This window comes from Mesoplodon bidens (assembly GCF_964165515.1).
Source record: "Mesoplodon bidens genome assembly, chromosome: 1".
In the NCBI taxonomy this organism is placed as follows: Eukaryota; Metazoa; Chordata; class Mammalia; order Artiodactyla; family Ziphiidae; genus Mesoplodon; species Mesoplodon bidens.
The window spans coordinates 41,777,065-41,799,984 of record NC_138176.1 but is presented as its reverse complement, the minus strand read 5'-3'; the positions used below and the strand labels follow the sequence as shown (position 1 = coordinate 41,799,984).

The following is a 22,920-nucleotide window of genomic DNA, read 5'->3' as shown; positions in this document are numbered from 1 at the left end:
GAGCTCCCTATCTTCTGAACACAGAAAATTGTGTCCACTAAGTTAAAAAGGAATCCAATACCCTCCCCCAAAGTCTTCTCCAGGGCAAATTTCTAAGTTACTTCAATTGTTTTCTTCCATTGTTTCCAGCAATATTGCCTAGACTCTACCGAGTCTTCACTATCCTATCCTTCTGGAATTTTTTTTCTTTTTAATCATGTGCAAAACTATACATTTCTCCTCTGGTACCTCATCTTAGTGTATCTCACCCATTATTCCAACCTGTTTAGATATTTTGGGTCTTTGTCACGTGTAGGGCGACTGGTTCAACTCAAGTGAGGAAGCTGAAGAAAAATGAAAAACTGAACATTTTGTAGAATGTGGAATAGGTTATATAAATAAGTAAAATATGTAATTTAAAGAGGTAGAAATTTGAGGGTGAGAATGAATTGTATAAATGCTTACAGATCAAGTAACAGACCATTTTTCAAAGAAGCTGAACCATTTTAGAAGCCCACCAGCAACATCCTAGAGTTGTAATTTCTCCATATCCTCACCAACATTTGTCACTGTTTGTCTTTTTTATTCGAGCCACCCTAGTGGGTATGAAGTGGCACGTAATTATGGCTTTGATTTTCATTTTCCTAACGACTATTAACATGGAACGTGCACTTATTGGCTTTTTGTGCCTCTCCTTTGGGAAAATATCTATTCACTCATTTTTTTAAAATTTGTTTGTTTGTTTATGGCTGCCTTGGGTCTTCGTTGATACTCGTGGGCTTTCTCTAGTTGCAGTGAGCGGGGGTTGCTCTTCATTGTGATGCGCAGGCTTCTCATTGCGGTGGCTTGTCTTGTTGCAGAGCATGGGTTCTAGGTGCACAGGTTTCAGTAGTTGTGGCTCGCGGGCTCAGTAGTTGTGGCACATGGGCTTAGTTGCTCCGGGGCATGCAGGATCTTCCCGGACCAGGGCTCGAACCCATGTCCCCTGCATTGGCAGGTGGACTCCTAACCACTGCGCCACCAGGGAAGTCCCTGTTTATTTATTTTTAAACTTTATAAAATTCACTCAGTTGTAAGTATTCTTTATATATTCTAGATACAAGTCTTGTGATAATTTTATGTGTCAACTTAGCTGGGCCATAGTGCTCAGACATTTGGTTAAATATAACAGCATTCTGGATTTCTGTGTGGGGGTGATAAGATTAACATTTAAGTCAGTGAACTTTGAGACAAGATTAACATTTAAATTGATGGATTTTGGACTTCCCGGGTGGCGCAGTGGTTGAGAATCTGCCTGCTAATTCAGGGGACAATGGGTTCGAGCCCTGGTCTGGGAGGATCCCACGTGCCGCGGAGCAACTAGGCCCGTGAGCCACAACTACTGAGCCTGCGCGTCTGGAGCCTGTGCTCCGCAACAAGAGAGGCCGTGATAGTGAGAGGCCCGCGCACCGCGATAAAGAGTGGCCCCCGCTTGCCACAACTAGAGAAAGCCCTCGCACAGAAACGAAGACCCAACACAGCAAAAATAAATAAATAAACAAAATCCATGGATTTTGAGTAAAGTAGATTACCTTCCATAATGTGGGTGGGCCTCGTCTAGTCAAATGAAGATCTTAATAGAACAAAGACTGACCTTCTCCAAGCAAGAAGGAATTCTGCCAGCAGATGGCCATTGGACTTGAACTGCAACATCAGCTCTTCTATGGTCTCCAGCCTGCCAGGCCATTCTGTAGATTTTGAACTGGCCAGCCTCTACAATAATACGAGCCAATTCCTTAAAATAAATATCTTTATATATATATACATACATACACATCCTATTGGCTCTGTTTTCTCTGGAGAACTCTAATACAACTCCCTTATCACATATATGATTTGCAAACATGTTCTCCCATTCCACATTACTTCTATAATAGAATAAGATGTGCAGATATTAATATTAAACTGAGAGTCTGTCTTTATGTTTTAATCTGTCTTTACATTTTAATCTCTCCACCCTGCCACAAAATACACACACACACCCTTCTACTTCTTTCTCCTTCAGAAGCAGCCATTTGCCCCACAGATGGGAAGACACAAAGGAACCAGGGAGATCTAAACAGATAACTTTCCAAATTCAGAGTCCTTCAGTCCAGAGCAATTGGGAAAGAACGGTTCTTTAAATTCCCTCCAGCTTGGCTTTGAATAGCAAGAGCCAAACCTAAAGGAAGGGAAGAAAAAGTTTAGTCATAACAATAGATTTCAAAGAGAACCAATAATGTTCTTGTCTACTCCACCAGTTTCTTTCCCAAAGAGTCTAGGTCTGTTTAGAATGATAAAAAGAGAGAGCTTCACAGCACTCCAGTAACTCATCAAGTACAGGACTTTTCCCTTGTATTACTCACAATTGGAGAGAATGCAAAGGAATCTGGGAAAATGCCGACATGACATGGTAACACCAAGGAACAGTTGCACGGCTAAAACAATGCACATTTAATCAGCCCTGGGGTACCTTGCAGTAACCAAAAGTGCCTGTGTTACGTTAACCTCCTTTTCCAATGATGATCCCTGGACAGAAATCTATTTGCTTCTTACCATATTATCAAGATGAAAAAAGCTTTCTTTCCTTGCCTTTTTTCTATTTTTCTCATCATGTCCCTCTTAATATTTCAAAATGAGTATTATTTGTCTAAGATATTGTCAGGGCCATAATAGTATAAATATCCCAAAATGAAAACATAAATGCCCCATCTAGGGACACAAACCAAAACGACCCATTATTTAGGCTCAAATGTGTCCAAGGTCCAATCATATAAAGTTGCAGACTCAAAGGCATAGAGCTCTTAAAAAGCTGGTGAAGCAGAGGTATTTTTCATTCTAAGACAACTAAATCCAATGTTTTAATGAGAGAACTGGACATGAAACAGATTTCAATATAAGCAAAGAAGTGGTTCTCATATGCTTTATTTTCCATTTAAAAATCAGGAGATTTAAATATAGCACCCATGTCCCACTTCTATTCATATGAAGGAAAAATGAGCTATACCAGAGGTAAAAAGTGAATTTGTTGGCTTAACTTGGTTCTTCAATCTGACATTTTCAATTTTCCTTGAGTTATCTAAACATTTTCACCCTTATTGGTGAAAGCATAACTCCTTCCCAAATTAATTTTCAAGCTCCTATGTGACATGATAATAGGTAAATCTCTGCTCTGCCTCTCTATAAGAAAATGTTTTTACTTGTCATTTCCTTTAAAGATGTCACTACAGCCCTGATATGTGGATATGTATTAGACATTGAGTTTATTTACAGTGACTTTTCCCTATTATGTTTGGGTAGGTAATCACCGAAAGGAGCTATTTCTCAGATGGAGATTAGCTACGGGTTGTTCCATCTATCTGAAAAATGTAATTCATCTATAGAAACTAATTATGTGTACATAAAGGAAGAAGGAAAGTGTGTTAGGTTACTACAGTAAGAAAAAAGATTAGATCCTATTTATAATTTCACAGCTCTTTTCATTTACACATAAATACTTCCTAGGCTTTCAGAATAGATTCCAATATTTGACTAATTCATTCAAAATAGTTTTCACTGTACTATACAGGATAGTATAGAGGTTAATGAAACCAGTTTATAAAGTCAGACCTTGCTATTCCCTACATGTGCCTAAAAATTCTCTTACAGTTTATTTTACAAACTATAAAATGGCTTCCCTAGCAAATCAACTCTGAAGCTCTTAAAATGATCTCTGGTATTTATTAAGACTTAATCTGAGTCAGATATGAGAAGAACATACTAGGGTGAGAATGAAGGTAAATAATTATTGAATCAATTATTCAATAATTAATCAATTATTCTCAGCCCTGTACTTCAATTTGTCTTGCAAAACACAACCTAAAAAAAATGCTGGGATTGTTGCTCTTGATCTGGATAGACCTTTGGCCAAGAACCTCTTTATATCTATGTGTAAACACAACTTCTCAAACTAACTAGAGAAAACTTTCCTATGTTCCTGAAAAAGGCACGAGAGATTTAACATACAAAGGAAATATTTGTACTATGTGATATAAAGGGAATGGAGCGAGGGGCACTAAATTGCTACACTAAGAATAAGGATATTTGTTTCTGTTTTATAATCTCATAAAGAAGAACACATAAATGGGTACATCTACACTAGAAATTATGGAAGGGGGTAAGTGGGAGTGGGATGGGCAATGGCAGAAATGACCTATATAATGGTTTCTCTCTCAGCTTTAAAATAGGAGGCCCCAAGCATCATTTATTTGTCCTCCAGTCACATGTACCCTCCTAAATCACTTTACCAATAACATTATGTTCGTTCCTCTTTCTATCTGCTTAATTTTTTTTTCTCTCTCTCAGTCCTTGACTACCTTGTCCCTATTCTTTAATTTTTTCCCCCTTATGCTGGAAGTATTGTTTCATAATGAATACAAGGAATGAAATAGTCCATAAGAAAGTAAATCAACATACAAACATCTAACTTCACCTGGGTTATTTTATCTAAATAATTGGTCTGTCCCTTTATAATCCATTCTTCTCACAGAGAGATATCATTAAAATATAACCCAGATCATGTCATTTTTATGGCTTAGAACCCTCAAAATCTTCCCACTGCACTGAGAACAAAAACCTTATCACAACTCCTTATCACAACCGGCAAAGCCCTCTGCCATCTGGCCTTGCCTATTTTCTCTAGCCTCATCTCACCCTACTATAAACCTTTTTTCTGTTCCTTAAGGACAGAAGACTCATTCCTAGTTTAGGACCGTATGCCTTCTCTTCCCTCCGCCCTGTACACATGGCATCCCATATCTGCATTTCGATCTCAGCTTAAATACCACCTTCCCCAGAGAGGTCTTCCCTTAGTAAACCAATACAGTGTGGCCATCTCACTCGATGACATTTTGATGCTATTTTCCTTAATTCTCATCTGTACTTCCCAATGGAACATATGATTTGGGAGTACAAGGCCCTGAATCCCCAGAGTTTGGAATAATTACTGGCACGTGGCAGATGCTCCATAATATTTGTTAAACAAACAAGGCTGTAAACTTCTTTGTTAAACGCAATGATTATACTGTCTTCTTTTCAAAATAATCTGGGATTCTTTCATTTTCTTGTAGATGTTGTAGGAAAAAAGCTCATTTATTATGCAAGCAAATTTCCCTTTAATGTTATGTGACATTGGTATTGCTTTTGTTCTTCCAAATTTGCTTCACTCTATCTCATATATAATTTAATCTAATTTCTCATTGTGCTTGTTTATTCAACTTGAGTTGAACACTTTCATGCACTGGTTAGTATATTCATATGTCTACCCCATATTTTGTCTGTTTACTTCATTTGTGTATGTCTTCAAAACAAATGTGTGGGCACTTAATCATCTGTTTCTATTTTCATGCAGCTTTGCTATAGACTGTACTGTGGCTCGTATAACACAAATTAAGGCATCTTCTGATTAGAAAATCTGACATAAAATACTAAAATATTTCTTCGGTCAGAGTTATTTATAGAGCTATGGCTATTGTTTTGCAAAACATAGCAAATGCTTCCACAGCTGTGGAAAAGGAAGAAAATGATTAAAGGATTTCATGGGATTTTATTTTATTTTATTTTGGACGGGCTTGATTGGGGCCAGTAAATTTGTACTTTAGTTCATTTTGTTTAAAGAAAAGAAATAGAAAAAGGTCATCAGAGAGTTCTTCAGTATACTCAACAAGGAAAGCAAAAAACAAAAGAACTCGGAAAAGCAGTTTTACATTTACAGAGGTTGCAAGTACAGTGGTTGGCACATTCAGAGAGAAATGCAGCCAGTATTTTTTCTCATGAATCTTTTATACTTGAACATAGGAATCAAATGTGACTTCCGCTTTACTTTGTGTTCCCATATAAGATGACAGAGACCAATAAATCCTAGGAAAGCTCACTGTGATAAGACTCAAACTAAGAATTTGTGGATATAAACCTTTGAAGTTCTATGGATCATATAATTACTGGTATATAGTTAGTACCTAGAGACAAAAACATTTCCAGTTTCTCTCTATTGTAGCACAACTCCAAAAATTCTTCAGCCTCCTGAGACTAAAATCCATTGATCCCACAGTCACTCACTGGCCCTTGCTCCCCTTCTTCTTGCACAATCGAAATTCCAGGGTCAGTCACTACAATCCTTCCTTCACATGCATCCGCAACTCCCTATTCCCTCTTTCAACCACTCATCTTTTCCTGGCAAAATACCAACCCTGGTTAAATCCCATTCTCTGTCTACTTGGAACTTGAATCCAGGCAAACAAATGGGGTTGAAAAAACATACAAATAGGCTTGTAACCAAGACAGACTTAATGTTTCCCTCACTTTGACTAAACTTTAGACAGCCTTCTTTCTGACACTAGGCTCCTGATCTCCCTTTTCTTGGAGCATTTACTTCAGAAAGTTTTCAACTGTAAATTCTTAATTTGCCTGTTTGAGATGCACATCTTCTTCCAGGCTGTTGGCACCGGTTGTTTTACAGCTCAGGAATGTCTTTCTCAAGAACCTAGGAGCCATTCCTTAGAAAAGTAATCAAGAAGAAGATAGCGCCTCTATCTCCCAGTCTCTATGGGTGGATAGGAGCCTAACTTCCAGAAGGGACAATCAGCAAGCACAGATGAACTAGTCACATTGACCAACCTCCTCCCTACTGGAGAACCACTGTTAGAAAAGGTAGATAGCGAGATATGAGCAAAGAAAGGGGGGCACGGGCCACATGGCAGGAAACCATACATCTTGTGAACAACAGGGGTCCTGGAGACAGGCAAAGAAAGGCGGGAAAAGGCAGGAATCTCCAACGTTCGAATGTAACTTTTTGTCCATTAGGCCCTCATTACAATAAAATTAACCTTGTAGATAAGAATTTCCCATCATGCACTGACACCATGACACTTCCAATCAAGACTAAATAAGGACAAAAATCCCTCCTCCCCTCCGGAAGGTGGAGGTGGGATGAAAATCAGTGAATACGAGCCAAAACCCCTCCCTCCTCAATGAATAATCCGCCCAATCATTTTCACACCCCATATAACTAGCTTGACAAAGAAACTCAAGGTGGCTGTTTACCTGAGTCTGCCAGCTCTCACCTTGAGAGCTTACTATTGCTTAATAAATCCTCACTTTGCTTTCTTGACTTCCATCTCATCTCTGAATTCTTTCTGAGACAAGAACCTACTTTCTGATAACACCCTACTGGAGTACTTTTCCACCAGCTCGCTCCAGTGCTTAAAAATCCTCCCACCTTTTGGCCCCGCAGAGTGGAGTTTGATCTCTCTCTCCTATCGTACAACTTGAATGAACTCTTTTTGCCTGTTTGATTGAGATTAGGGATTGGTAACATCAAACAGGGCCTGAATGATGACTGTCAGTCATACTGTGTATTCCTAGTCCATTCTCTCTTCTATTTTTCTCATACCTTCTCCTCTGTCTTCAAACCTCTCAGACCTCTACCCCATCCTTATCCTCAGTGGATTACCTTGCTTTCTAGATTATAGAGAAAATAGAAGATATCAGAACAGGTTTGACAGAGTGCTAACCACTCCATCAGTCCCCACCCCATCTGCATATGTGCCCAGATACTCTGCCTTCTCTGTCTCTATAGGCACTAGGGACCCTATCCCCTTGTGTTCACTCAAGACACTGCTTGTATAAACCTCCTCTCTTTTTCTGCTTCAATATTTCTTATGCTTTATAGGTTCTGTGAAAAGTAAGTAACAGTGACACTTTCACATTCAGGCATACAATTACGTGTGTAAAATATGCTTATATGCTAATAAAATATGTACCCAACTGCTAATTTCTGTTATAAATTTGCTAATCTGAAGCTTCAGAGTAGCAATTATTACAATCTTGCTTTACACCAATTGAAATAAGAGATAAATACGCAGTCTCCCATTCTTGGAAGTCAAAGTAACAATATGTTTGCCAGAACGAAAAGTTTTTTTCCCTCTACAGTTACAATGATTTGCACATGTCTAACTGTGTATAAATGTCGGATATACTGAGCTGCTTTTTATTTGAAGCCAAATATATAGCTCATGTCAGTGCTCAAAAATTTTTAAAAGGGCTCTCTGCAGTTTGTGACTTATTGCACAGCTGTGATGGGCTGAGTCTCATCTCAAAAAGGTCAAGGGCTAAAAACAATTACCTCTTCAAGGACATCAGCAAGCTTACTGAGTATCTCTTCAGGAAGGCTCTGGAATGTTGGCACACTGAAAAACAAGACAGAGATGATGTTGAACGCATGCACAGCAACTCATTTTTATAAATAAAACAGCAACACATCTGAAAGAAAATACAAAAGGATTTCATGACAAAGAATCTGCCAATGAAGATCACAGTAATAATTTAAGCATAATTTGATGACTAACAGGGAAAAGGCATGATGTACTAGAAAGAATTGGAGATTGGACAGAACCAAGTACAAATCCCACTTATATTTCTTTGTGTGACCTTGGATGCCTCAGCTATAATTGGGAGAAACCACTCTCTCCCTTATCAGCCTGCTCTCACCAAATTCCTTCCAATTCTGTCACCTTCTCTAGGTCCCCCTACACACACACACACACACACACACACACACACACACACACAAACTTTTCTACACGTCAACTGCTACCCATTCTTAAGGACTCAGCTGGATTGATGATACATTCATACATTCAGGCCTGCAAACATTCATTCAACAACACTGGAAACTTCCTACTCTCCCCAACCTCTCCCAGCTAGATCAGGTCCTCCTGTTTATGATCTCTTTTATCCCTTCCTACAACTATAATTAGATAATTAATCAGATATTTGTTACTGGGCATCTTCACTGCTAAAATCAAACTCCACAAAAATAAGAATGGTACTATATCTGTCTTGCTCAGCCCCTGTATTTTCAGTGATTTACTAATAACAACTCAAGAGCATGTGCTGAATAAAGTTATGAAAGCATAGACATACAAATGCTTCCTAGGACAGTTATACGGATCAGATCATATAGAATGGAGAAAAGAGTCAGACTCATAGTAGACACTGAAATAATGTCTTCTCATCCTCTTATTAGGGAAACTCACTGACCAGCATATGGAAATACTAAATGATGTTGAATACACAAACCAAAGAAACTTATTTTATATGGATAATGCTGACTTTAAAAGGAAAAAAAAAACCCATCAACATAAAATTCTTGAAAATTTACTCCACTGGAAAATCTAACTAGGATGTGGAACTAAATCCTTATTTAATCTTATCTCAATGCTTGAATAGAGAAAAGACTATAAATGAGTGAAAATACATTTGTATGTATGATATCTGACTTACAGATCAATTGTTCGGTAAACTTGATCTTTAGATAAATTGCCATGGAGCAAAGTTATTTAAATGAGTTAGTTAAATTGGATGAGACTTGTTTCAGGTTTGTTGCTATAGAAAAACAGTTCTGGCTTGATTAGAATAATGTAATGAAAGAAGCCATAACATAATGCTTGGATATAAGCATGAAAGTTTTAATGTTAGTTTGTCACTCTGATTCCCATTCCTTAGTGTAAAGCCTATTGATAAAATCCTAAGGTTTTATGTAGAAGTATAACATTTCACCCAGGACCATGTTTCATCAGATTTATTGCTGTGGTCTGAGCCACGTGGGTTTTAATTTCCAGAAGGCAGTCTATTTCAGCAGCTGGATGGAACGCATCACAGAAAGAGACAGGAAGATAGAGGAAGCTGTTTCCATGAGCTATGCAGGTAGAAAAATTTAGCCCTTCCTTGTTCTTTTAATGAGCTATATTTCAGTTTCTTCTGAGATATAAGAATAATTAGAATGTTTCTATCCCAGGGTGTATTTATGGAAAACACAAACTACAACTGAGTTTTTCTCATTTTATTATAACTGGCTGCCTTCTTTAGACAGCCTCATTACTTCCATGCTAAGTCTATGTCAAGCCACTCTACAAAACTTTCATTTTCACGAGCATTCTTATTCATGAGAAAAAAAAATTAGTATTTGCTTGACCACATAACTCACTAAAGAAAACAAAGACATTAAGTTTTAGGGGGCGCATTTTAATTAATTATCTTTTACAATTTTACTTAGTTATTTTTTATTTTTTTCAGGTTTACTGAGGTATAACTGACAAAATTATAAGATATTTAAAGTGTACATTGTGAAAAGATTCCTCCCATCCAGTTAACCTAGTTAATTAACACATTCATCACCTCACATATTTATTCTTCTGTGTATGTTTGAGATCTTTAAGTTCTATTCTTTGCAAATTTCAACTATACAATACAGTGTTATCAACTATAGGTTACAGTAGTTTGTAACCCATTTCCCCTATTCCCCAGGTCCCTGACAACCACTGTTCTATTCTGTTCCTATGAGTTTAGCTTTTTATTTAGATTCCACATATAAGTGATGCCATGCAATATTTGTCTTTCTCTGTCTGGCTTATTTCACTTAGCATAATGCCCTCAAGGTCCACCCATGTTGTGGAAAATGCAAATGGGATTTCCTTCTAATATATTACTGTATGTTATACAATAATATTCCATTGTATATATATCATGATCTTTTAAAATTTAAAATGCCTCAAAACGTTCAGCAGCATTTATTACCAATAAAAATTAAGGATGGTTTTAGAGAAGAAACACTCTAAAGAATTCTTCGTAACAATTTAAGCACTTTCAGATTTAACAAAATGGAAATTAATTAACAGAAAATAAGTGTCTTCACTTTTATAAATTATACTTGAAACACTTTTGTAGCCATCTTTAAAATCTTAAGATTTTTATTTCTCTAAATACTAGATAATTCTCAGAAATTAATTACATAAGAGAACTTATCAGTCCACTGATAGCTTGAACACCAAGAATAAAACAATTGAGCATATTCATAAGTTTAAAATTCTACCCATGAAATTTGTTTGATTTTTTTCCCAATACATCAAAAGATATTAATTTAAACTTCACTAGTGTGTACATGTGATAACTCAAGATGAAGTTGTCTATGATTTAGAAAACTTAAGGCAAAATAATTATAAGGATGAACTTCCATAAAATGTTTAAATAGTAAAGAGTATTTTCACTTATTGGGGGGGTGCAGGGGGAAGAACTCATAACAATTTACATGCTAATTACAAGTAATTCTTATGGATCTATTAAAACATTTTTGTTCCCTTAGGACTTGCAGTAGGTCTGAAGTTACAAAATGCACTTGACTGTAATATAATAGAGATGACTTAATGTGTGGAGCTTTTCCATTGGATTTTCTGGTTGAATAAAGTAAGGACTTGGAATTTGTCATGACAATAATAGAAGATGAGATTTGAATGCTTTCTATTCTCCAGGCACTGGGCTAAGGGTTTTACAGATAATATATTTTATTTTTAAACAGCTTTATCAACGAACCATTATTACTATCATCCATTTTACAGCTAAAACAACTGGGATCTTGAGAGTTTGCCTGAGGTCACAACACTCAGTACTGATAAAGAGAGGATAAAAATTTCCATCTGAATGACTATGAAGCTAATCATTTGCTGAACTACACACTTCACCGTAGAATTATTTAAAAATGCCTCATGTAAGTTTTAAAACCATGCCATATTCCTTTAATGATTTAGAAATTAAGCAATAATATTAACATCCTTTGATTCAGTGACTTCATTTATTAACCAACTTTTTGCGATGAAAAATGTCAAATAAATGGAAAGGCTGAAAGAATAGTTCAAGAATCCCCTGTACCCCCATCACCTAGGTTAGCAACTGTTAACATTGTGCCATCTTTGCTTTATCTACCTTCGATATATCTAATTTTTATATGTGTATTGATAAATAGATTTATAGATATTTTTTCATGAAAATCTGAAACTAAGTTGTAGATATCATGAAATTTTACCTCTAATATTTAAGCACACAGATCTAAAAATAAGAAAATATTTTAAAATAACTATAGCATTATCATAAGAAAAATTCACTCAACTCCATAATATCATCTAATAACTATATTCCATGTCAAATATTACTATTGTTCAAAATTTTCTTTATTGTTTGTTTTTTTCTTTTCAAACCAGGATCCAGTAAAAATCCACATACTGCTTTTGGCTATTCTGCTTCTCTAGTCTCTTATTCCACAACCATCCTCCTACCTTTCCCCCCATTACACTGATTTTTGAAGAGACAGGGACAACTGTCTTATTGAATGTCCCACATTCTGAATTTGTCTTAGTAATTTTATTTTTGATAACCTACAATATGAAAATAACAGCTAATAGAAAAAAAAAAAAAAAAAAGGATACTCCCCAGGACCCTTTCAAGAAGAATCCTGAAGTCAAAATAAATAGTCTAAGTTGTAATTTGCCTTTTTTACTCATATTCTTTCACATGTGTACCATACAGTAGACTCCTCCAGAGGCTATATAACATCATTATTTTGATAGTTAATGGATGTATGCTTAAATGTTCCTGTGTTTTCTAGAATTTTTTAAGGTAGTAGTAGGTTTATGATAAGCATGTTGTTTACAGAAATTAATTCAATATTATTGCAATGCTTCTACTGTGCTCTTACTAGTTTTCAGCTACCTACTATAATCTCTGTAACCTTATCCAATAAATTGTCCTTTTGAACTTGTGAAGCTTTTCTTGTCCTTAAGTGGAAAAAGTCACAAGTAAATACATTTAGATATCATGTGTTGCAATAATAATTTTGTAGTTTTTCAAAAATATATCTAACTTTAAAAAATTTATCTAAAACTTGTAATTTTAGAATTTCATAATAACTATTAAGAATCTAATAAAAGAAACTTTATTATACTGTCTTATTTTTACAGATAGATTTACTTTGAGAGGGGAGATTAAAAGACATATTCTCAAGCCATAGCTGCCAATTTCTACATCTAAAGACACCGAAAAATATGAAAAGGACACAATCAAAGAATTTTCTGAATCATGGATGGGATAAATCTAGTCCAAAGAAATGTGGAGACACTCTAAATAAGAAAGAAAAAAGTGACAAAATCTAACTTTCCTTCAGCATTATAGATGATAATAATTTAACTTATTGTCCTATACAACAGAACATTTTAAAAATACTATTATCCAAGTTATGATGTCATTTTGCACCCATTCAAAATTTAAAGGAAAATGAATTTTTTTCATGTAGACATGATGTTTTTATTTTTAATTCTTTTCTAAAATTTATTTATTTTTTATATAGCACGTTCTTATTAGTCATCTATTTTATACATATTAGTGTATATATGTCAATCCCAATCTCCCAATTCATCCCACCACTACAAGCCCCCTGCCACCACTTTCCCCCCTTGGTGTCCATACTATTGTCCTCTACATCTGTGTCTCTATTTCTGCCTTGCAAACCAGTTCATCTGTACCATTTTTCTAAATTCCACATATATGCATTAATATATGATATTTTTCTCTTTCTGAATTACTTCACTGTGTATGATAGTCTTTAGATCCATCTATGTCTCAACAAATGACCCAGTTTATTCCTTTTTATGGCTGAGTATTATTCCATTGTATATATGCACCACATCTTCTTTATCCATTCGTCTGTCAATGGGCATTTAGGTTGCTTCCATGACCTGGCTATTGTAAATAGTGCTGCAATGAACATTGGGGTGCATGTGTCTTTTTGAATTATGGTTTTCTCTGGGTATGTGCCCAGTAGTGGGATTGCTGGGTCATATGGTAGTTCTATTTTTAGTTTTTTAAGGAACCTCCATACTGTTCTCCATAGTGGCTGTATCAGTTTACATTCCCAACAGTGCAAGAGGGTTCTCTCTTCTCCATACCCTCTCCAGTATTTGTTGTTGGTAGATTTTCTGATGATGCCCATGCTAACTGGTGTGAGATGATACCTCATTGTACTTTTGATTTGCATTTCTCTAACAATTAGTGATGTTGAACAGCTTTTCATGTGCCTCTTGGCCATCTGTATGTCTTCTTTGGAGAAATGTCTATTGAGGTCTTCTGACCATTTTTTGATTGGGTTGTTTGTTTTTTTAATATTGAGTTGCATGAGCTGTTTATATATTTTGGAGATTAATCCTTTGTCCGTTGATTCGTTTGCAAATATTTTCTCCCATTCTGAGGGCTGTCTTTTCATCTTGTTTGTAGTTTCCTTTGTTGTGCCAAAGCTTTTAAGTTACATTAGGTCCCATTTGTTTATTTTGTTTTTATTTCCATTACTCTAGGAGGTGTTTCAAAAAAAATCTTGCTGTGATTTATGTCAAAAAGTGTTCTGCCTATGTTTTTCTCTAAGAGTTTTATACTGTCCGGTCTTACATTTAGCTGTCTAATCCATTTTGAGTTTATTTTTGTGTATGGTATTAGGGAGTGTTCTAATTTCATTCTTTTACATGTAGCTGTCCAGTTTTCCCAGCACCACTTATGGAAGACACTCTCTTTTCTCCACTGTATATCCTTGCCTCCTTTATAATAGATTACTTGACCATAGGTGCATGGGTTTATCTCTGGGCTCTCTATCCTGTTCCATTGATTTATACTTCTGTTTTTGTGCCAGTACCATATTGTCTTGAATATTATAGCTTTGGAGTATAGTCTGAAGTCAGGTAGTCTGATTCCTCCAGCTCTGTTTTTTTCCCTCAAGACTGCTTTGCCTATTCAGGGTCTTTTGTGTTTCCATACAAATTTTAAGGTTCTTTATTCTAGTTCTGTAAAAAATGCCACTGGTAATTTGATAGGGATTGCACTGAATCTGTAGATTGCTTTGGGTAGTATACTCATTTTCACAATACTGATTCTTCCAATCCAAGAACATGGTGTATCTCTCCATCTGTTTGTGTCATCTTTGATTCTTTTCATCAGTGTCTTACAGTTTTCTGAGTATAGGCCTTTCACCTCCTTAGGTAGGTTTATTCCTAGATATTTTATACTTTTTGTTGCAATGGTGAATGGGATTGTTCCCTTAATTTCTCTTTCTGATCTTTCATAGTGTGTAGGAATGCAAGAGATTTCTGTGCATTAATTTTGTATCCTGCAACATTACCAAATTCATTGATTAGCTTTAGCAGATTTCTGGTGGCATCTTTAGGATTCTCTATGTATAGTATCATGTCACCTGCAAACACTGACCATTTTACTTCTTTTCCAATTTGTATTCCTTTTATTTTTTTTTCTTCTCTGATTGCCATGGCTAGGACTTCCAAAACTACGTTGAATAATAGTGGCAAGCGTGGACATCCTTGTCTTTTTCCTGATCTTAGAGGAAATGCTTTCAGTTTTTCACCATTGAGAATGATGTTTGCTGTGGGTTTCTCATATATGGCCTTTATTTTGTTGAGAAAGTTTCCTACTATGCCCACTTTCTGGAGAGTTTTTATCATAAATGGGCATTGAATTTTGTCAAAAGCTTTTTCTGCATCTATTGAGATGATCATATGGTTTTTATTCTTCAATTTGTTAATATGGTGTATCACATTGATTTGCATATATTGAAGAATCCTTGCATCCCTGGGACAAATCCCACTTGGTCATGGTGTATGATCCTTTTAAGGTGTTGTTGGATTCTGTTTGCTAGTATTTTGTTGAGGATTTTTGCATCTATATTCATCAGCGATATTGGCCTGTAACTTTCTTTTTTTGGACTATCTTTGTCTGATTTTGGTATCAGGGTGATGGTGGCTCATAGAATGAGTTTGGGTGTGTTCCTTCCTCTGCAATATTTTGGAAGAGTTTGAGAAGGTTGGGTGTTAGCTCTTCTCTAAATGTTTGATAGAATTCACCTGTGAAGCCAACTGTCCTGGATTTTTGTTTGTTGGAAGAATTTTAATCACAGTGTCAATTTTGTTACTTGTGATTTGTCTGTTCATATTTTCTGTTTCTTCCTGGTTCAGTCTTGGAAGGTTATACCTTTCTAAGAATTTGTCCATTTCTTCCAGGTTGTCCATTTTCTTGGCATAGAGTTGCTTGTAGTAGTCTCTTAGGATGCTTTGCATTTCTGCGGTGTCTGTTGTAACTTCTCCTTTCTCATTTCTAATTTTATTGATTTGAGTCCTCTCCCTCTTTTTCTTGATGAGTCTGGCTAAAGATTTAAAATTTTTGTTTATCTTCTCAAAGAACCAGCTCTTAGCTTTATTCATCTTTGCTATTGTTTTCTTTGTTTCTATTGCATTTATTTCTGCTCTGATCTTTATGATTTCTTTCCTTCTACTAACTTTGGGTTTTGTTTGTTCTTCTTTCTTTAGCTCCTTTATGTAAGGTTAGATCGTTTATTTGAGATTTTTCTTGTGTCTTGAGTAGGCTTGTATAGCTATAAACTTCCCTCTTAGAACTGCTTTGGCTGCATCCCATAGGTTTTGGATCATTGTGTTTTCATTGTCATTTGTGTCTAGGTATTTTTTGATTTTCTCTTTGATTTCTTCAGTGATCTCTTGGATATTTAGTAACATATTGTTTAGCTTCCATGTGTTTGTGTTTGTTACTTTTTTTCCCCTATAATTGATTTATAATCTCATAGCATTGTGGTCAGAAAAGACTCTTGATATGATTTCAGTTTTCTTAAATTTACCAAGGCTTCATTTGTGACCCAAGATGTGATCTATCCTGGAGAATGTTCCGTGTGCCCTTGAGAAGAAAGTGTAATCTGCTCTCTTTGGATGGAATGTCCTATAAATATCAGTTAAATCTATCTGGTCTACTGTGTCATTTAAAGCTTGTGTTTCTTTATTAATTTTCAGTCTGGATGATCTGTCCACTGATGTAAGTGAGGTGTTAAAGTCCCTCACTATTGTTGTGTTACTGCCGATTTCCTCTTTTATAGCTGTTAGCAGTTGCCTTATGTATTGAGGTGTTCCTATGTTGGGTGCATATATATTTATAACTCTTATATCTATTTCTTGGATTGATCCCTTGATCATTATGTACTGCTCTTCCTTGTCTCTTATAACATTCTTTATTTTAAAGTCTATTTTATGTCTTATGAGTATCAGCTTTGTTTTGATTTCCATTTGCATGGAATATCTTTTTCCATCCCCTCACTTTCAGTCTGTATGTGTCCCTAGGTCTGAAGTGGGTCTCTTGTAGACAGCATATATATGGGTCTTGTTTTTGTATCCATTCAGCCAGCCTGTTTCTTTTGGTTGGAGCATTTAATCCATTCATGTTTAAGGCAATTATCGATATGTATGTTCCTATTACCATTTTCTTAATTGTTATAGGTTTGTTTTTGTAGGTCCTTTTCTTCTCGTGTTTCCTACTTAGAGAAGTTCCTTTAGCATTTGTTGTAGAGCTGGTTTGGTGGTGCTGAATCCTGTTAGCTTTTGCTTGTCTGTAAAGCTTTTGATTTCTCCATTGAATCTGAATGAGATCCTTGCCAGGCAGAGTAATCTTGGTTGTAGGTTCTTCCCTTTCATCACTTTAAATATATCATGTCACTCCCTTCTGGCTTGTAGAGTTTCTGCTGAAATCAGCTGTTATACTTATGGGAGTTCCCTTGTATGTTATTTGTTGCTTTTCCCTTGTTGCTTTCAATAATTTTTCTTTGTGTTTAATTTTTGTCAGTTTGATTACTATGTGTCTCAGTGTGTTTCTCCTTCAGTTTATCCTGACTGGGACTCTCTGCGCTCCCTAGACTTGGGTGGCTCTTTCCTTTCCCATGTTAGGGAATTTTCGACTATAATCTCTTCAAATATTTTCTCGGGTTCCTTCTCTCTCTCTTCTCCTTCTGGGACCCCTATAATGTGAATGTTGTCCCAGAGGTCTCTTAGGTTGTCTTCATTTCTTTTCATTCTTTTTTCTTTATTCTTCCACAGCAGTGAACTCCACTATTCTGTCTCCCAGGTCACTTATCCGTTCTTCTGCCTCACTTATTCTGCTATTGATTCCTTCTAGTGTAGTTTTCATTTCAGTTATTCTATTGTTCATCTCTGTTTGTTTGTTCTTTAATTCTTCTAGGTCTTTGTTAAACATTTCCTGCATCTTCTCGATCTTTGCCTCCATTCTTTTTCCGAGGTCTTGGATCATCTTCACTATCATTATTCTGAATTCCTCTTCTGGGAGGTTGCCTATCTCCACTTCATTTAGTTGTTTTTCTGGGGTTTTATCTTGTTCCTTCATCTGGTACAAAGACCTCTGCCTTTTCATTTTGTCTATCTTTCTGTGAATGTGGTTTTCCTTCCATAGGCTGCAGAATTGTAGTGCTTCTGCTGTCTGCCCTCTAGACATGATGAAGTTTTTAAAAGCCAAAAATTGTTTTGTACATCTTTTCAAAGTAGCAATGAAAAGTAAATGAAGCATCTGACAGAGTTACCATATTGCATTGACTGGGGGAAGCCACATAATAGGTGAAAGAAAAAAAAAACCTTGTAGAGCTGACTTTGCTGACTGCCTGCTGGAGAAGTCAGTTAAAGAAATCATTTCACTGCCTCTTTCCAAAGATACAGTACCTTGCTGAATTAATGACTTTGCTGCAGACACAAAGATGGGTGAAAATCTTGTCCACAGAATTGTACTTCTGCCTTACAAATGGATTAATCTACAGTCATGGCGGGACTTGCTATTTGGCCTGTATTCATCTGGTAGCAGAATCAACCAATCATGAAAAAAGACAAGATTGTATATGAATGCTTGGCAACAAACACAAATGGTACTGAGCTATTTGGTATGGAATTAACTTTTCAAATCTAGGTTTATCATGGAACGACTATGTTGCACTGATGGTGTAAAAGGAACAGTGGCCCCTCTACACAAATTAAGGCAGTAACAATAAAGTATACTAGTTGTCATTATATTCTTACCAAAAACTCACAGTAAAAATAAAGTAAAATTCCAGTTTTACTTTAAAATATTTTGATGAAACACTAAGTTACTAATTGTAGTAAATTTTAACCCTCGACTACACATCGTTTTAATATCATGTGTGACAAATGGCAAGCACACATAAAGCACTTCTGCTGCTTCCTGAAGTACAAGGTTTTCTCAAGGAAAGTCACTCATAATTGGTGGAGTTGCAAGCTGAATTAGTCATTTTTTTCATGGAACATCATTTTTTACTTGGCAATAACCACAAACTGTAGTTATTCAGACTTGAGTATCTGGCAGATAACTTTTCGAAAAAGAACAAAGTGAGCCTGACACTTCAAGAGAAACAATAGACAGCATTTGTTGCCAATGATAAAATTCAAATTTTCAAATGCAAGTTAAAATTTCAGAAAACTTTTATCTGCCACTGTGGGCTTAACAGCTTTCTAATAATTGAAGACTTTACTGATGAGATCATTGGCGAATGCTGATATTAACAAATGTGATTCTTTTGATATTGTAAATTTTGTAATTTCTACACCAGTATTTTCCAGATGACTAATGCATGATGTTACAAGATCATGCAGGGGAAAGATCTATTCAAAGTACAAGATCGATCAATGGATTTTAATGTAATAAAGTAAGAAAAGTTCATTGATATGGTTTCAGATTCCACACTGTAACTAACCTGTACTAAACTACCCTTTGTTGGGTTTTAGTGTAGTGTCAAATAAGAATGTCCACAATTATCTGAAAAGGCCATTAACGTACTCTTCCCTTTTTCTTCTCCATATCTTTGTGAGGCTGATTTTTTCACATACTTCAACAAAAACAACAGAAATTCAACAGATTGAATAATATTGAAGCAGATATGAGAATCTGCTGTCTTCTTCTAAGCTAGATATTGACAGATTTACAAAAATGTAAACTCAAGTTTCTCTTTCCACTAAGTTTTTTGGTTTGTTTTGCAAAATAGTTATTTTCATTAAAAATAGCTTAACATGTTTTTTTTGCCACTTTTTTTTTAACACTACATTGGAAGAGAAAGAGGCTGAGGGCCTCAAAGGTATAGAGTTGAACCCACATTTCCCATAGAACTGTGGAACGTCTATGAATGGGCATGTGATAAGATGCCAAGAACAAAAAACAATGCAGAGGTTTTCACAATGCGATACAAAGCTCAGTTACAAATATGTATACTGGTATTCAGAAACAGACACCTCTCTTAATGGAGGAAGAAATTATAGTGAAAAAGAAAAAGTGCCATGCTGAATAAGGAGACAAATCAACAAAAAAAACTTATAATACTGTGAATGAAAGACTTCGAAGACAAGTGCTTAGGTAAACCCACAAGATAAAATCAGTTATTTGGTAGGATTGCCATGAATCTACACACATTTTTTAATTGATTAATTTTTTTTTTTACGGCATCATACAAGAGTATATTTAGTGTTGTAAGAAACTGCCTGTCTCCACAGTGCTGTATCTAATTTACGTATATTTTGATGTTTTTTAATGACTTAGTAAATAAGTATTTTAAAATATACTCATTTTTAACTCTTAATACAGTCAACATCAATAAAAAAAAACCCACATGAGATTTGGAAAGAGTAGAATTAACAGAGGTGGTGAGAAGTGGTTGAGTTCTGCTATATTTTGGGAGTAGAAGCAGCATGATTTCTTGGAAGACTAAATGTGGGATGAGAGAGAAAGAGGGGAGACAAGCATGACTCTTTACAGTTGCAAGGAATCTATAAAAACAGTTCAAGTGTTTTTCATATTGAAAGCAAGTTTTTTTTAAACCTATGTAGTAGCAAAGGGTTTGATTTTATCAGAAGGTCTTAGTTTTTAAATATAACCAGAGAGCATCAGATGTAGCCCCATATTTATAAGATATCTCTTGAACAAACATAAGTCTGGAAATAGCTCAGCAATGTTCTCAACCTAGAGCAGAACATACAGAGTTATATTAATTATCTTTGGGTAGCATTTGGAAAACAGTTGCCTTTTTATTCTGTCATGAGAAATCAGCCTTGTACCCAGTTTAATGCCAAAAATATTGACAGCTATTGTTCATTGAAGGCTTCCTACAGTTCATGCCAATTGAACAAAAGCAGAAATATCTGACTTACCAAAGAAATCAATTTCTATTGATGAAGAATTAAAGTAAGCATCCTTCATAATCTTACAGCTATCTAATCTTTCCCCTTAGTGAGCTCAGCAAAAGGTTTTCTGCCCTCAACATACTTTTATCCCTTAATTGAATCGTTTGGCACTGATCTTGGTTCATTCTGTTATGCAAGTCTTAAAACTGGTCTTCTTTCCCCACCCCCTTCCTTGTCTCCCACCCCAATATACTTTACACATCACTGTCAGATTCATTTTCTATCAGCAACATTTAGCCCTTATCACAATGGCTCCGACCCTTAAATAGCTGCTTATTATCTTTCACCAGATTCTAAGAATTAGGAGAATCATTTTTCTTGCGTGTGAAAATACTTTAGGTAAAACAAATCATTATGGAGACATGAGGTATAATTTTACAATCTATGTGATAACATATAAACTCCTTATCCAGGAAGACTTTATAGTAATTAAGCATATGAACTTTAGAATGAAAGGGAACAGGTTGAATTAGGCTCTGCTACTAATTATCAGCTATGCTTTTGGCAAGTAAGCTAACTTCACTAGGTCTCAGCCTCCTTAGTTTTCAAAAGGGGATGATACCACCTGCCACATAGGGTTTTGGCAGAAATAAGCTGAACAGTAGACATAAAACATTAAGAAGGTGCCTGGCACATAGGAAACATTCAGTAAACATTTGCAGCCACCACAGTAATATGTATTTTTTTCTTGTTCTAAATGTTATTAATAATCCTCTTTAATAATTAAAACAAACTTTCTAACGCATCAGAAATGAATCTTAGTGAAGACTCAAGAGTGACAGAAATATCCATTTCTTCATATTCTTAAATGAAATTATATTTGATTTGGAGTATCAACCCTTATTTTTCAGTGAGATATTTAATCACATTCATTGTTTAGCTCTTCTTCAAGGTCATAACTGAACCCAGGGGTCATATCATGCCCAGAAGGTGGGGAATAAAGTCTCTAATCTCTCTGCTATTAAGGTCACAAAGAACCCTTGAAGTCCAATGTCTCTCTGGTTTTTTGCCCACAGAGGAGGAAGGGAGCCTTTGGTCAAGCTGGGAACTCTGGCGCTTCCCCTCAGCTTCCTTAGGCACGTCCAGGATGAGAAACCCACTCTTGGAAAAATATAGCCAAGATCCTCCTCTTTCTCTTTTGACTCCAGAAATTCTTTGTAATCTCTTTATATGAAGTTAGGCTTTAAAAATAGATAGGAAGTATCTTATCTTCTGGAAGATTCTAGGACTGAGCAAAAAATCAAATCAAAATTGCAAAGAGTGGCGGCACAGTAGTTAAGAATCCCCCTGCCAGTTCAGGGGACATGGGTTTGACCCCTGGTCCGGGAAGATCCTGTGGAGCAACTAAGCCCGTGCACCACAACTACTGAGCCTGCACTCTAGAGCCCGTGAGCCACAACTACTGAGTCCATGTGCCACAACTACTGAAGCCTGTGCGCCTACAGCCCGTGCTCCACAACTAGAGAAGCCACTGCAATGAGAAGCCCATGCACCGCAACAAGGAGTAGCCCCAGCTCACCGCAACTAGAGAAAGCCCGCATGCAGCGATGAAGACCCAATGCAGCCAAAAACTAAATAATAAAAAAAAAAAATGCAAAGAGTCTATGAACCTGCCTGGAAAAGGGATAATATAGGGGGAAATATTTCAATAATTTATATTTGAATAAACTGTCCTCCAAATCCCTTTATTTGCAGGTCCCTGATTCCCTGTGCAAGCACCATCCACTACAACCACCCTTTCCCCACACACATTGGTTTTGATTGGTTTTGATTTATTAGTCTTTGAATCCCCACATGTTTGTGTAAACTTCTTTAAGATTCAGCTCAGGGACAACCTCTTCTGGGAAATGGTCCCTGGCAACTTTCTTTCTCTAAGTAGGTATTTTGCCCAAATAGCACCTACACTTGTACTGTAACCATGTGTTAACATATTTGCCTCCTTCCAAAAATGTATAAATTCTTTGAAAGCCCTGCAGTA

At 36.0% G+C, this 22,920-nt stretch overlaps 1 protein-coding gene across 2 annotated transcripts in view; it reads right to left on the bottom strand.

The window, feature by feature from the left end:
- The window catches only part of PRKG1 (protein kinase cGMP-dependent 1), a 1,281,256-nt gene that overhangs the window by 362,223 nt on the left and 896,113 nt on the right, over nt 1-22,920 (bottom strand). For both annotated transcript variants that reach the window (XM_081245892.1, XM_081245891.1), the window contains exon 5: nt 8,159-8,222. In XM_081245892.1, the coding sequence (XP_081102018.1) occupies nt 8,159-8,222 (64 nt within the window). The remainder of the gene's footprint in view (nt 1-8,158; nt 8,223-22,920) is intronic.